The sequence below is a fragment of the Phaenicophaeus curvirostris genome, chromosome 14 (genome assembly GCF_032191515.1).
Source record: "Phaenicophaeus curvirostris isolate KB17595 chromosome 14, BPBGC_Pcur_1.0, whole genome shotgun sequence".
Taxonomy (NCBI): domain Eukaryota; kingdom Metazoa; phylum Chordata; class Aves; order Cuculiformes; family Cuculidae; genus Phaenicophaeus; species Phaenicophaeus curvirostris.
In genome coordinates, this window is record NC_091405.1 from 7056385 (window position 1) to 7072526 (window position 16142).

General features: G+C 44.1%; 1 protein-coding gene across 1 annotated transcript in view; it reads left to right on the top strand.

Moving 5' to 3' along the window:
• Positions 1-16142, top strand: part of FANCA (FA complementation group A) — a 41092-nt gene that overhangs the window by 15486 nt on the left and 9464 nt on the right. The window contains exons 15-33 of the mRNA XM_069868832.1: positions 306-416; positions 1300-1395; positions 1493-1552; positions 2729-2817; positions 3573-3633; positions 3732-3781; positions 4865-4941; positions 6767-6871; positions 7450-7592; positions 8049-8119; positions 9530-9629; positions 10400-10599; positions 11029-11125; positions 11355-11531; positions 12663-12736; positions 13201-13329; positions 14602-14668; positions 14902-15068; positions 15691-15796. Coding sequence (XP_069724933.1) covers positions 306-416; positions 1300-1395; positions 1493-1552; positions 2729-2817; positions 3573-3633; positions 3732-3781; positions 4865-4941; positions 6767-6871; positions 7450-7592; positions 8049-8119; positions 9530-9629; positions 10400-10599; positions 11029-11125; positions 11355-11531; positions 12663-12736; positions 13201-13329; positions 14602-14668; positions 14902-15068; positions 15691-15796 — 1980 coding nt within the window. The remainder of the gene's footprint in view (positions 1-305; positions 417-1299; positions 1396-1492; positions 1553-2728; positions 2818-3572; positions 3634-3731; positions 3782-4864; positions 4942-6766; positions 6872-7449; positions 7593-8048; positions 8120-9529; positions 9630-10399; positions 10600-11028; positions 11126-11354; positions 11532-12662; positions 12737-13200; positions 13330-14601; positions 14669-14901; positions 15069-15690; positions 15797-16142) is intronic.

The following is a 16142-nucleotide window of genomic DNA, read 5'->3' on the forward strand; positions in this document are numbered from 1 at the left end:
TCGCTTTTTGCAAACTCCTTTGGTGCGAGGTTTAACCCTTCTAGGTGTTCTCATGCTAGCACATCAGAACGAACTTGTCGTGTGGCATGACAGGCTTTCCGGAAGCCAGGCAGAGAAACTCTAAGAGAATTTCCCCAGAGACCTCTATAAACTCTCTCTGGAGACTCTTCTGCAGAAGGATTCTCTTGAAAGCAAGCGGATATCTGTAATGGATGTCTGGGATTTGTGCGCTGAGTTACGGCATGGCTGGCATGGGGATTTTTCTCCACACTCAAAGGTTGCGTTGTCATTTTCCACTGTTTCAGGCTTCCTTTGGGAACGCTGGTGGTCACCACGGGAGCAGTAAGAAAGCTCTGGTCTTCCTCTTTGAGTTCTTATCCGAGCTAGTGCCCTTTGAAACAGCACCATACTTGAAGGTGAGAAGATGCTAACAGAGGCAGTTTTGCAAATACTAGTACAGAGGTGCTCCAAAGTGAGCGTACTTGTGCTTTGGACTAGATTCATCATGTTATTAATGTTGTTATAGTAACTGTGTTACTTCTGATACATCATTCAAAACCTTTCCTCCCTGGAATAAGGAAGTATGAGATTCTCTTATAAATAGAAGAATTCCTTTCATGGAGTTAGGTGTAAGCACTAAAGTGATTTTTTTTTTTTGCTTGCTTGTTGCTATTGGGGAAAAATTGTGCCAGCAGGTGTAAGAATGGCTTTTCTAAAAACAAGCATTAATATCTTCTTTGGGAAATACTTGAGGTAAATTACTGTAAACATTAACCAGAATTTTACACTGTGTGAGAGCCAAACGCAGGCAGGATGCAGGAGCAACCACAAAGCTACAGATAAAGTGCAAAGAGTAAATTTCTGTTACCTCATGAACTGAGGGCACTCTCAACCAGCACCTAGGCAGAAGAAATGCAAGCAGGAACGCAGGCACTGCTGAGCTCGGCCCTTGCTAGAAACCGTGTGTGCCAAATGTACTGCTTTGCCTGAATTTGTTAGGGGAAAAGCATAGTAGTTTTCCAATGTGCTTTGTTCTCAGCAGGGCAGGAACCTTGAGCGTGTTTTCTGAGATGACCCTGAGTTTATCACAGGCCTGTGTTACCTAAACACAAAGTTTCTACTTGACAAGCACACAAGATCAAGCAATGATTAGGATGGTTTGTGTGTTTTTCTACATCCCAGCTGCAAGGTCTCTTGAGCGTGTTTTACAATTCCTCCTTGCCAATCTTCTGTTATATTCCCACATTCACTGATACCCTGGAAAAATGGCAATTTTTTTTTTTTAATTCCACATTTCAGGTCCATATAATGTACCCGCCTTTTGTGCCAACAAAACATCGGTCTCTTCTCTTGGAGTACATCACTCTGGCTAAAACCAGACTGGCCGACCTCAAGGTCAGTCAAACTTGTCTCTTTGGAGAGAGTTCTTCCTGGCTCTATTGCAATAGGAGCTGTGTTGTGACCATGTGCAACTCTCTGTAACCTCACACAGGTTGCTATAGAAGATATGGGGCTCTACGAAGACTTATCTTCCACAGATGAATCTGTGCAGGTACTGCTGGTCTGTATTTTGCCATTCTCTCATCAGCCATGTCCCTTTTCCTCTGGAAAACAGCTGAGATTATCCGCCTGTCTGCCATTCCTACCAAGACTGAGCACACTGCCAAATATTCTCCAACTTTAAGATGTAGTGGTGATAAATATGGAAACTTTCCCCGGATATCATGAAAACTAGAGCTGTGTAGAGGGCAAACAGACCGTGATGTGTGTTCCCAGAGCCAAGCAGGAGAGGAACTTGGCAATTAGCCATCTAAACAGCACCTACATTAGCATGTCGGCACCTGCTCTTTGAGGCCAGGAAAGCGCTGGCTGCCTCTTGCCCATCTTTTATTGTGGGGCATAGCAAATAAATGAAAGAGTCCATTTTCTAATGGTGATTTGGGGAGGGAATTTACAGTCTGCAGTTTCACACTGTGGTTCATGATAAATTTTGGATAACGACAATAAGTGATAAGGAAACATTTGGCTTTGTTGTTCCTTCCTCTATTTATCTCAAGTATGGCAGACGAGGGGGCCTTGTTCGTACAGGCCGGCAGCTTAAATACACACTGGTGACACAGGGTAGGTGGCTGTGCTGCAACAAAATCTAGTCCTGTGATGAACAGAATGTCATAAGTGCAGATTTCATTTAATTTCTTCCAAGTCAGAAAGGTTATTGCAGTCTTAGATACGTCTTATGGCTCAAACTAGAGAAACCTGAGGTGGCAGTCCCTGTGCCTGAGGCACAGAAGCATGGGCTGAAAGCAAAGATTATGGGTCTTGACTCCAAGAGTACAAGCCAAAATAGAACAACAATAAAACAAATTCAGAACAAACAATATTGTCCTCATGGGGGACAACTGCATAAACAGTGTGATGTTAAGGAGGAGTCTCTGCCACAGTTGCTGTAGGAGGTGCGTACAGAAGTACACGGACCTTTGGGCTGACCCAAAATAGCTGTTCTAGATAACAGCCTTATCGGGGCAGGCTGATGGTTCAAGCCCTGTTTCTCCGTCCTGCAGTTTTACTCTGCATATCAGGTAGTTCTTGTTATTCAACTGTGTTGTTCAGTCGCTTCCCTTCACAGCACAGACAGCTGTTACTAACCCTGAAAGAACAAGCAGGGAAGATTATCGTCATCCTTGATTTCTCACAACATCTTTCTCTCGTTGTTCCTCCTGCGGGCCAGCCCCAGGGCCAGGCGCTTCGTGATGTTGAAAAGGCCCTTCAGATATTTGAGAACACAAGGAAGATCCCAACATCTGTGATAGAAGCCAGGTACTTTGTGCTTCTTGACTCTTGGTTTTAGCTATAAACATAATACAAGCCAAATTAAAATCAAAATAACAACACAAGAAAAACTGAGGATGTGAGCAAAGGAGGTTTGGGGAAATTCTTCCTGTGTTTTCCCAGAGTGTAGAGGGCTGAGGGAAGAACTTATCGCGCTCCACAACTACCTGAAAGGAGGTTTAATGAGGTGGGTGTTGGTCTCTCTCCCAAATAACTAGCAGTAGGATGAGAGGAAGTGGCCTCAAGTTATGCCAGGGGATGCTTAGATTGGAGATTAGGACAAATTTCTTTATCGAAAGAGTGGTGAAACCTTGGCACGGGCTGCTTAGGGAAGTGGTGGAGTCTCCATCCCTGGAGGTGTTCAAAAAATGTGTAGACGTGGTACTTTGTAACAGTTGTGTTGGGCTGACCATTTAACTCAGTCTTGTAGATCTTTTCCAACTTTAATCATTCTATGATTCTACCACTTCCTCAGCAGTCATCTAAATAGAAGCTATTTCTGCAGAGAGCACGGAAGGCATGTGCATACCTGCAAGAGAAATCCACAGATGTTACAATAAATAAAAAGGAAAATTAAAGAAATGAATAACTATTGGCTAATCTGAGCTTGGTTTGTCTGCGGCTATTCAGGTTTCCATGAATATTTCGTATTTGCAGGAGCCAAATTAATTCTTGAGATAATGAAATGGCACTTTGCAGCTTTGGCATCATTAATGTTTTGCTGTATTTCTTTTCTCTCTCAGTATTTTCAGGCGACCATATTATACTTCCTGGTTTCTTCCTGCTTTGCTCAGGCCACGTGTGGTTAGTATTTGGTTTTGGTTCTTTTTTTGATCCTCCCATCTAGATGTGTGTTTGCAGACAGGTAATTTGTGCCTAACCTACCTGTTTTGCTGTTGCAGCTCCCCAAAACCCCAGACGTCCGCATGGCTTTTATAGATTCTCTAAAGAGGTATCGAGACTTTCCAGTGTTATTTTCTGTGCTTCTGGACTTTTTCTTCAGAAAGGCTTTGACACCTTGGTTACAAACCACTGAGTGCTGGCTAACCCTTGGCAGGGCTTTGTGGCCAGGCTTGTGGCTTGCAGGTTGTGGATGATGGGGCATCTTATCTGTCGAGGTGAAGGTCTTCAGTTCTGTAATGAGTCCTCTCACCATTTTAAAACTATTGAAACCACTGAAATGATCTAGAAGTTGTCCAGTGCAGCCCTCTGACTGCAGGCCAGGTGTATTTTTATGCAAGGAAGATGAGCCCACCTGTGAAAAGCTCCCCTCTCTTTGCAAGAGGCTATAGGAGAAGGGGAAGATGAAACTTAAATGTGGGTTAATGCTTTATGAGCTGTTCTTAAGGGACACCAGGATAACGTCCCAGGAGAACAAAGCCCCTCTTAGAACTCAAGCTTGTCCTGTACGCATGTTTAAAAGTGCTCTTCTGCATTGCAGAAGCTTTGTCTTAAATCCAGTCGTTGCTCTGTAACCTATTGTGAAGAAAAAGTGTCTGCAGCACTGCTTACAAATGAGACATTTGGTCTTGCCTTGTCATTCCAGTCTGACTCTAAAATAGACTGGATAATTTTTTAAAATTAAAGGTGTAAGTGAAGCAGATGAGTTCTAGGGAGCCTTGTATGTTTTTGGCATCAAGTGCCTGCCCAGCAAGTGTTGGAGGTCAGACTTTGGTCTCCATCAGGCTGGTGTTTTAGATGTGTGAATGCTGCATCACCTAACTTACGCTGTTACGTGATCATGGATATGTACTGTACATGAAATGGGTATTAATGTGTGTGATAATTATATATATATTATTGTTTTGTGTAGTGTTACTCGTGTATCATACTTGCTATTAAAGCCTTGGACATAAATTTCTGGTCCTGATGTCACATCATGACTAAAAAATGCTTCAGATGCTCTGTATGCTTTTGGAGCCTCTGTAATTACATTTCATAGCATAGCTGCTGTTCATGTTTGTATTTAATAAAGCTGAAGTTTGAATGTGGTTCTGTGGTATAATAAATGCCTTTTTTATTGTTATTATTCTAGAGCTGATAAAATACCCTCAAACCTGTACTCCACATACATGCAAGCCTGTCATTCTATGAGAGAGAAAATGTTACAAGGTAAAAAACCAGAATATTTGCTTATGGATGTTTGAAGAAAAGTTAATTTTTACAGTGATGTTCCCCTGAATTGATCATTTTCAAAGTTACAGCTAATTTGGTCTTTAATCTATATTTAAATATGTATGTGTTCTTTGTGTCCTGTGGAGTTATTAAATAGAGTAACTCTTAATGACTTTCTCTGCCTGTCCTGCTTGGGTGGGATTTTTGCAGTCCCTGCAGAGCTTTGTGCTGTGCTGAGGCTGCAAATGCTGCCTGAGCTGGCTGATTTAAATCTAGCTTGAATACATCTCTGTGAATCAGCTTGAATTCTCAGCTCCAGCTTGCCTGGGGTGTGAACCTGCTGGGTCGATCCCTTGTGAAATAGCCCTTTTTGCAGTCTGAACTCATCATCACCCTCTTTGAGGATGGATTACTGCGGGTGACTGAGATCTGGGGGAACAGGAGGGGCTAGGGATGGAGCCAGCAGTGGGGGGATTGCAGCGTGTAGTTTATATGCGTTTGGGTGGGGGGACCCTGCTCATTTCAGGTCCCGTCACCGTAGCCACATTTCTGGTGCAGTGTGAGTTGGTGTAAGAGGTATTTAACGAGCTTTCCTATCTTTTTCAGCAAGTGGGTGTTTCCCATGCATCTTGAAATGGGCAACAGCCTTACCATGGGTTTATACAAGATGAAAAGGTTAGGCTTGTGAGCAGAGATCATTCTCAGAGCGTGGCAGAGACAAGCATACTCCATGTACAGATGCGAATCTGTAGTTGACTCCTACCCAGGGCGCTTTGAGCGTTTGAAGCTTTCTGGAGATGCTGTAGCTCGAGAGGCATGACAAAGCAGTCCTGGGGAACCGCAGATGTGCAGCAGTCTGGCTGCTGAGGTTGTCCTGGCAACCGGCAGGGATGAAGGATCCCTGTGTTGGGATCGGCAAGATCCCAGCGGGCAGCCAGAGCTCTGCAGGAGTCCTTGAATTGCCACTGACCTCTAGTGGCACAGTCAGAGCCGTGTCCCCTGCGTGCTGATCAGCCCCATCTGTGTCCCCTGCCATCCCCTGCATCCTAATCCGTCCCTGGGTTCTTGCACAGACTGGATTTAGGGCAGGACTGAGGATCCATCGGCTCTAAGCCTGCCCTGTTCGTTAAGTGCTCACTCTTACACATAAAGGTGACTCAGCAGACTCCTAGCACCGTGTTGCTTTACAGCGCGCTCATAACAAGCATTAATTTTAACCGTGCTATTTACTTCTCTTGTTCATGGTTGAGTTATTTCTGGCCTGTTAACAAGACGCTGTTCCTGTCTAACGAACCATGCTGGGTGGCTTCTGGGGCTGCGCTGTGGCAGCTTGTTGCTGCTGGCATTCTCTTTTTAGTGGTAAAAGGAGTTTCCTTTTATTTTTTCTTTTAAATGAAAACCAGAATAGAATAACAGGCAGCATCTGGAAGTGTGCGGTGCTGGGCGTGAGGAGAAGCTGATGACTTTATATTCGTGCTGTAATGTCTGTGTCTGTATTTTGAGACTGGTTCCAGTCTTGAAGACAGCAAATTTTTCAGTGAAAAAACTGAAAGGTCATCTCTTCTGCATCATCTTTAAACTGAATTCCTTTCTGCAGCTAGGCATAAACTCATAAATGATTAGTCAAATAGCACATTTTTAATGTAAAACAAAGCTGTATACGTGGCAGATTGACGACAGCTTGAGGATCTGATATAGCTTATAGAAAAGTAAACACTGCTTTTACAGAAAATGTCTGCAGAGATCAATGAATGCATTTTATGAACTGATATAATGCACAAAGGTGAGGGTGATGCATTGCATTTCTCTCTTACTTTTCTAGATGAAACAGAAGTAGAGCCCAGCCATTCCAAAGAACCGGTTGAGCAGCTGAAGGCTGAACTGGCTGAACTAAGGATGCTGAGTGTGGACCAGGCTAAATACGAAGGTATGCAGGAAGACAAGTTATAACTAACCATAATTGGCTGTTACAAAACCTATGTTAATAAAATGTGGCTAATGCTAGCCAAAGCAACAGCAATGGTTATTTGCCACTGGTACCTGAAGACAGTAATCTTTCAGATCTGTATAATCCTTCCAGCTATGAATATATATGTATTTTAATGCCTGACACATTTCCCATGCTTAAGTTTGAAACTTCAGGTCTGTGTCTTTGTGATGATCACTTGGTACCACACCAGTCTTTGCCATGATGGGCATCCCTATCCCTGGGGCTTCACCTGGTGACTTGGGGTCCCTTTCTGAAGGCTGTTTCCTTTCTGGTGTGAAAAACTGTTCTTGATGTGTGTTGGTAATAGTACTGGGGGAAAAAATAACGCTGTCCTCTAAAATGGAATTTATGATCACTGTGTTCCAGCAAACTTTTTTTTGCTTTTAAAAGCTTTTCATAGAATACTTTGGGCTCTGATCAATTAGGGTATATATTTCACTTGTTCTTCCTGCTATGTGGAGTTGTAAATCATTCATTCCTTCCGTCTTGATTCTCCTCCGGTTACCTTTCTGCAGAGGTGCCAGCACAGATTGCGGTGATTTCTGACAGACTCACGAGCGTCTTAGGTCACGGCAGTGATGAGAGTGAAACTGCTGCTTTGAATTCTCCAATCCAAGTTGACATTTCTGCCCCTAGGCTGGAACGCTGCCATCAGAGTGTGAGTGCCATCTGGCTTGGGGTGAGAAACGAGTAGGGCTGGGTCAGTAAAAACGCATCTGGGCAGTGTGGTGAAAGGTTGCATTGTCTGTGAAAGACAGGAAATACACTTCTGTCAACCTTGTGCACAGATTATTCATATGTTCTGACCTCCTGGAAGTTGTTGGGTGAGATCTGGAGATATATTCTATTAGAGCAACCCTGTGATGAGCTAGGCTTTCTCCACCAGGCTTGTCTAGGTATTTATTGTGTGCTGGGATAGTTCCTGGCATGTTACAGGCTTAACTTGCTATCTCTTCTTAGTGCCAGTGGGTCTGTTTAACTTGCAGTGAATGTCATTAACCAATTTGTCTCCATGTTTTAATGTTGGGAAGCATAATATGTATGCAGCAGAAAACTAGATCTAGATAACCAGCCTGCTGACAAATAGAAATTAGCAGTGTCTTTCTTATTCCAGGTTGTTGATCTTCTGCTGACATCATTCTGCCAAAACCTAATAGCTGCTTCCTATTTTCACCCTCCTGACAGGTAAGATGCAAGTAGAAAAGAAAGGAAATCAAAACTGGTTTATATACTACAATTCACTAGTCCAGGGGCAAGGAAGGACTTCTGGTTGCTCATGCCCACTGTGCCAGACTGCTTTATTCTGAGTTTCTATAATCTAAGAACCAATGCACTTTGATGTATATGTGTAAATAAAATATATTTCTTCTCTGTTGTTACCGATCCTTTCAGAAAAAGGTGACATTTGGCTCTGCTTTGTGCTCTGTGACAAGGTATAAAAATTTTCCACACATACTGCGTGTTGTGTTTGCTGTTTATATCTTGGTGGGGGATGGGGAATGAAGCAAATTCTTTCTGTCCAGGAATTACTTGCTGGCTGACACTAGAGATCTGGGGAGGAGAACGCTTGTCTTTTGACAGCGATCACTGATGGGTCTTTGGGGTGTCCTTCTGGCACGCTCAGTGCTTTTGGCATGGTCACCCTTCGTCCCTAATGCCATATCTAATATCTGCTATGAAATGAGTGAGGCATAAAGGCTAACGCTGCAGGCACGAGAAGAGCAGCGTGATACACCACCTCTCTACCTTTCATCCCCTTTTCCTTCCTGGAACTGACTCAGTTTGATTCTGGCCTCTGTGAGGAGGGGGATGTAGCGCTCCTCCACCTCCACCACTCTGTTAATACCATCTCCTTCACGATGTAACAGAAAAAGTTATGGTCAACATTTCAGTGGGAAATCACTTTGTTGGAAAAAAACCAATGTCCTGACAAGCTGCCTGTGATCCCAGCTGCTGTTGGTACCGAGCTAGATGTCTGCCTGTCTGGAGTGCAGCATGCTTTGGCAACCAGTGTGTTTTGCCCTGGAGCAGATGAATCTGTAGTAAAAACCTGTGCTGAAAAGTAGCTGTGATGAAAAAGAGTGTCCCAGGAAATCATTTCTAAACCCAGCTCCCCATCTGATCTCCTCTGAGGCTGCTTTTTTTTTGTCAGCTGGGTGGGGAAATCCCTCTGTTCCTCCCTTCCTCTGTTTTCGCAACAGGACCATGTCACGTTAATTCCTTTTTGCTCTTGCTTTGGTGTTTTGATCTCTTTTATTGCTCTGACTCTGTTTACCTTGTGCTCTCTGTCTGAAAAAAACTGTCTGTGACCCAGGCAGCTCCCTCCTGTCCTTGTTGTCATCTGAGAACACTCTTTGACTAGATGTTATCAAGCATTTGAAGCAGGGCACTGGTGGGTTTCACTGGTGGGTTTCTGTAGCAGTCAGAGGCTCCAAAAATGACACTTCCTTTGAGCCTATAAATGGAACGATAATTGTCCTGTATCTACAGACAAGTGTAGCTCAGGTTCATTGTGTTTAAGCATTTTTAAATACCTCTTCCTGTACTGGGGATAAAATGAAGCAGTAAAACGAGCATGTGATTTTTATTCTGCAGGCAGGGACCATGCCTCTCCTTGTTTGTGAAGATGATCTGTGGACACAGGAATCTCTTACCTGCCCTTCTGGGAAGGCTCTGCCAGCTTATTTATCATCAGGTTAGTTTTCCAACCACGAATCATATGGTTACAGTGTGCTAAAGGCTATTCTGGCTCCATTTCCTGAGCTGTGGAGCACGTACCTGTCTGGATTGTGCTGTGGAGGGACCTCACTAGCTCTCAGCCTTCCAGAAAAAGAATCTAATTTCAGACAAGCAGTACGGCTTGCTCTCAGGAATGTGAGCTGGATGTTTTCCTGCAGAACTGCTGCTGCAGTAGGTTAACACATTCTGGGATATTTTTTAACAGGAGCTAAAATAAGCAAGTTTGTGAAGAGGGACAGAAGAAAATAGTAGAATGCTTAATTCCCAAGCTTCCACCTTGAATAATTCAGCTGTAAACCCCTTTTAAAAATAAAAGTAAGACCCCCAAATCTGGGGTGCAGCAGTGCATGGTTTTCTTTAAAAGAACTTTTGATTTTATTTCCTTTACGCTATGGTGTTGCAAGGGTGAAGTTAAAAGGTTGACAGCTGTGACCAAAGCTAGAAAGCCTTGGAAGTATTAAGTTCTGCTGGGCTGAATATACTGCTGGTTGCTTTAAGTTACTGTGTTATAGAAACAAATTTTGCTACAGGTTGACCAAAGCTAGGTGCACAACAGCTCAGCACTGGTCAGCTCAATCTGCTAAATTGATATCACTGCACTAATTAGTCAGTGGGCAGATATAATGTTCTGCTACTTGACTAATTCTGATTTTTTTCTGAGAAAGGTGGTTTTATTACAAATGAAATGTGTCTCTCTTCAGTTCTTTGCTTATGTTTGGTTTGTAGGGTCCTTCCCTGGATGATGCTCACATTTTAGGACTAGCAGCTTTTGTGATCCACTTAAGTGAGTCTAGAGCTTTAATTCCTGAAGTGGAAGCCAGTTTCGGGATTTCTCAGCTTGTTCCTGAAAAGGTCTTTTCTGTTTCTGAGTACTGGAACTGCTTGTTAGTGTGCAGGACGGAAGAGTCCTTTGCCTTCTGCATGAGGTGAGGTCCTTGCTTCCCCAGGCAATGGCTTTAGGTTCGCTACAGGAGGGATGCTGGAATGCTCCTGTGGAGGGATTTCCAGAGCATCATTAAGTATTTGTGCTGCACAGAGAAATGGGCTGATGGTGGTCCTGCACGATGAAATAACATCCTGATGATTGCGCTGCCTGCTGGAGAAAGGGCTGACTGGATGCTGTCAAAGGTTTTAGTTTAGTCCCTGGTTCTGAAATTTATGCGATTCGTGTATGTGGGGTTGGGAGCACATTAACAGAAGAGGTCCCAAGAGCGAATAAGTTTGGGATGTGTTGGTTAAAAGCATTTTTAACAATCGGTCTTTGTTTTAACTTTGGGCTTTCATGAGTGGGAAAAGATATGATTGGATGTGTTTGAACCAACCAGACATCAGAGTTTGTTCTTTTTCTCTATCAGGTTTTGCACTGCAGCAGCATCTTATCTAATGTGCAAGTTTTCATCCTATTCTCAGGAAGACTTGTGTGCCTTGATTCCTCCTAGCCTTGTTAAAAAGGTAAAGGGAAAACATTTTGCTGTTACTTATGCAAAAGATAAGTCTTAATTCTATTTCCCACTGCAAGTTACAAGCCGTAACCTGTGCAAAGAAAACTACATAAAAACGTGTCTTTGTACCTTCCCATCTTACAGTCTTGTGTGTTTGCTTGTTCAGCAGCTTCACACAACCACACACTAGGCCTTTGTTTGTGATGGAGATGTGGAGGGGTTTTATGCCTTTGTTCTAGCTGCAGTACCTCGTGCCACGACTGTGCTTGGAAGCTCGGGGAATCCCGTGTGAGGAGGCTAGAACAGAGCTGATCTGGAGTTCCTTGTCGTGCCCCTCCCTGAACTACAAAAGAGCCAGCCTCTGTTTGTGGAAGCAAACACGCTTTCAAGAACTCTTAAAGGAAAAAGCATTCCAGGTATGAATCTTTTCCATGACTTGGTTCATACTATAATTCTCATTTCTCAGATCTGCTCTTCGCAGTTTCCTTGTTGGAACGCTTCTCGTAAAAATTTAATGCCTGAGAAGCTGGTCAGACAGTGGAGATGTCATGTGCAAGAGGTTATGTGCTCAATGTGTAGATTTATGCTTTGGGATATGATTTAGTAGTGGACAGGTGCAGTTAGAATTGATGAGCTCAAAGGTCTTTTCCAACCTAATGGTTCTATGATCAAATGATTTTGGTGGAGGTGATAAAGCAGAAATAGAAAACTAGAGGTACAGCTTTTGTCCTGCTTATTGTAAAAGCAGAAAGCTTGACAGGGCACAACTTTTCAGTAAGAAAATTATCAGGAGTTGTAGAGTTGTAGAGTTGCCTGTCTGTAACCTTAGCTCCCTACTGTGTGCTGTCTATGAAGAAAGTCAAATGACTGAAAATACTTGCTTGCTTTTTGTGGTGCTTTGTCTAAATGGCAATGTTCTCCTCAGACACCTGTGCGTCTCAAATGGTTTGGCTTTGCCTCGCTGTGAAGTATGCTAACATCTCGGATCTCTTGATACCATCCTTGCAATGTATCGGATTTGACAGGATTTCTTTTTTCAACCAGGTTCATATAAAACCAGCTTGTCCTTGTGCAGAGGAGTTTTCTGTGTTACTCCTCGTGCTTGGCCAGCTTCATGTGCAAGGCTAATGTACCTTTGCATTATAACCTTTCTTTGATACTTATTCCAGTCCGTCTGACTGTGATGCTTTGTTCATTTTGGCATTAATTTCTGATAACATACGTTCATTCTGTCATCTAGACTTTAAGAAGATAAGCATGTTTGGAAATGTGAAAGGAGAGGGGGTGTGCGGGGGTGTGTGCGAGAGATGCTATATAGGCTTGCTTTCAGTAAATTTTTGAATGCCGTTGGGGTTTTAGTTTAGTTTTATTATAAGGGAAACTGTACAGGAACTTCTGTCTGTTGTTCCGTATCTCTTAGTCTGCACGGGATTGTGTCTGGGTGTGGGTGAAGGAGGGTTTTATGTTGGCAAGAAGGTGGCAGCTCTGCACCGGTTACTTTCCTTGCCGATCTGCCCTCTTACCTAAATGGTGGTTGCTTTTCCCAGTTGTCTTTCAGAGAGTGGCTGCTGCTGGAGCTGGAAGTGTACCCTGAAAAGGATATTCTCTCTGCTTCGGAAAGGTGAGTGCAGAGGGGCCCTGTGGAAAAGGGAACAGTTTGAGAGTCTTTGCCACTCAAATTAGGTAAAAGCATTGAAGATCAGGAAGTTAACAACAGAAGTATTTAAACAAGCTGCTGCAGGCCACCAAAGCCTGTCAACTGCTACTGTTTGTCCAGAGTTTAAGCAATGCTAGAATGAGTTATGTGTTTTAACTTGAGGATGTTCGACAAGACAACCTCTGGCCTGCATGAGCAGACCTTCCAAATAGCTGTTCACAACCCCTCACCATTTCCAGAAGCAAGAGTCGGCTGCCATCAGGGCATGGGGTACCTGGTGCACGGCTCTTCTAAAAATCTGCACTTGCGTGGGTGCTTCTATCTGTCATTCCACTCCACTTGGTGTATGAACTTTTTTTTACATTGAGGGAAGAGCATCATTGAAACACCATGATAGATTCCCTATCTTCTCATTTTCAATACTGCAGGCAGGACTTCCATTATTGGGCCATCTATCAATGGTATCTTCCAGCACCTTCTGCTTCTGGTGGCTGCGATGGAGACCTGGAGAAGGCATGTGCCATTGTTATCAATACCATTCTGGATTACTCACAAAGGTACTCTGTATTGTTACTTGCATTTCTGCAGAATCATAGAATCATAGAATAACCAGGTTGGAAGAGACCCACTGGATCATCAAGTCCAACCATTCCTATCAATTACTAAACCATGTCCCTCAGCACCTCATCCACCTGTCCCTTAAACACCTCCAGGGACGGTGAATCAACCACATCCCTGGGTAGCCTGTTCCAGTGCCCAATGACCCTCTCTGTGAAAAATTTTTTTCCTAATGTCCAGCCTAAATCTCCCCTGTCGGAACTTGAGGCCATTCCCTCTTGTCCTCTCCCCTGTCACGTGGGAGAAGAGGCCATCACCCTCTTCTCTACAACCTCCTTTCAGGTAGTTATAGAGAGCAATAAGGTCTCCCCTCAGCCTCCTCTTCTCCAGCCTAAACAACCCCAGCTCTCTCAGCCGTTCCCCATAAGGCCTGTTCTCCAGCCCCCTCACCACCTTCGTTGCTCTTCTCTGGACTCGCTCCAGAGCCTCAACATCCTTCTTGTGGTGAGGGGCCCAGAACTGAACACAGGATTCGAGGAGCGGTCTCGCCAGTGCCAAGTACAGAGGGAGAATAACCTCCCTGGACCTGCTGGTCACGCCGTTTCTGATCCAAGCCAAGATGCCATTGGCCTTCTTGGCCACCGGGGCCACTGCTGGCTCATGTTCAGTCACTGTCAACCAACACCCCCAGGTTCCTCTCCTCCAGGCAGCTTTCTAGCCAGACTTCTCCTAGTCTGTAGCTCTGCATAGGGTTGTTGTGCCTAGGGTTGTGCATAGGTGCATAGGTTGTGCATATGTTATGCATAGGGTTGTTGTGCAGAAGTAATAGTTCTGCTAGAGACCTTGCAAGCTAGGAGTTTTGAGCTTGTTCCTTGCATGGGGCTGTGGAAACTTTTTCCTTCTCACAGGTCTGGCTGGCAGTGAAAGCTGGGAGGTGGCTCTGCTTGACTCACCAGTCTTTGCATAACAATCTTGCTTTTGGTGACAGAAGTCTGGAGTTGAAGCCACAGATAGTCTCTAGCCTGTCTGTCTTTAAGTTGAATTTGTATTCAGATTTCTTGGGCCAGACAAGCATCAATGCCCCTGGGGAAGTGGCTGAAGCTGGAAATAAGGAGGGAGAGTTAGAGGAGAGTTGCTCTCTCACCAACAACTTATTTAAAGAACATTAGAGTTAGAGTTTTGTATTCATCTGAAACCATTTGACTTTATTTAAATTGTGTTACCTTCCTGGGCTAACAGGGTTAGTTACCTCTTGTGTCTCTTAATTTCAGGTCAGACCTGGGTAGCTGTGGCCAGTCAAAGATGTCAGTCAGTCCTGGTATTCTCTGCAAGCTGCAGGTGATTTCACTTTGTGTACCTGTATGTTCAGTCCTTCAGCTTGACCAGTCAAAGTACTTCCTACTGTCTTGGTGTCTGTAAGGCTGACATTTGTCTCTCAGATGTGAGCAGTGGCACAGAAATATTGAGAGATTTTTCTTATTGATCTTTGTGTTGCTGCAGTGAAACAAAGAGGGTTTGAAAGCAAACTAGCCCTGAAAAATGCTTTTTTTCTCCCCCACCTCCCTGTTCAGGAGATGGTGCTGGAGCTGGGATGTAGGCAAAAGTTGCTTTCTGGCTGCTTGGATGCCCAGAGACATTTCCTGTTTGAGGTTCTTCGGGAAAGACTGAAAGACAGAAAACACGGCTTTGCTTTGAGTGAGCAGTTATGGAGACAGCAGGAGCTGCTGCTGCACAGAAGGTAAATGCTGCTGCTGCACAGAAGGTAAATGCTGCTGCTGCACAGAAGGTAAATGCAGCTCTGCACAGCTGGGAACAAAACTGCTGTTCAAAGCAGTCTGGGATGTACCTGCGCAGTCAGGTAGCCTCTCCTCTGATTCTACACTAGTGAAAATCACACCGTGGGTCACGGTAACAATTGTGCAAGCAATCTTTTCTCACAGCACCCACGCGACTTAGCTGCGTTTCAGTGTGCTGTCTTGGGCTACCAGTTGTGCCTGCCAGTAGGCTGGATTTCGAAGACCACACATCTTCATGGAATCTGCTTACAGCCAGCAACACTCTTAAAACCACCACTTGTGTTAACTCTAGTTAAATTACTCTGTTTGCTGTTTTAATCTAGGTGTCTATTTTTGAGCCACTGGTGGTATTTCTGAAGGTGGCATGTACCTCATTGAAATGCAGATGCTTTTCTGGGCAACTGGAAAAAATCCTTGTGCATTTTCTGTCAATGTGCTTGAGACCTCTCACGTTCGACACATGCTCAAACTCTTCTGAATATCAAAGATGTGCCCTGAGAGTGTGGAGTCCAATTCTCCTCTTGACAGTAACCTCAATGTTGTTTTTATTCTTCCCGGCCTAAGGGTTCTGGTAGGGCTCCCTGCGTCTACTCTGCTCAGGACCTGTCAAAAAGGAAAGAAAACCGTGTTGGACTGTGAAGACTTTTTTCATTTTGTAATCTCAGAACTGGTATGTGTCGTTAGCCAAATGATAATTTCTTGTTGGTAAATGTTCTAGAAAATGAACTTAAATTTGAGTTTAGGACAGGAGTTAAAATGCAGCCAAAATGAAACAAGTTCAACTTCTGTCAGAGCATAGGGAGGTTCTACTTGTTATGCTCGAGACTCTCCATCCACTAGCTTTGCAGAGGCCCCCTCAGCACTGTCTGCTGTACGATGAATTTGGGTTCGTTCATTTGGAATTCTGGTGGCATTTTGTGCTATTGAGAGAGAATCCTTGGGAAACAGTGTAGGCAAATCTGTGGTGGAGCCAGCCAGCGTACCAGTGGTTGGAGTGGGTGTGTACAATCCAGGGA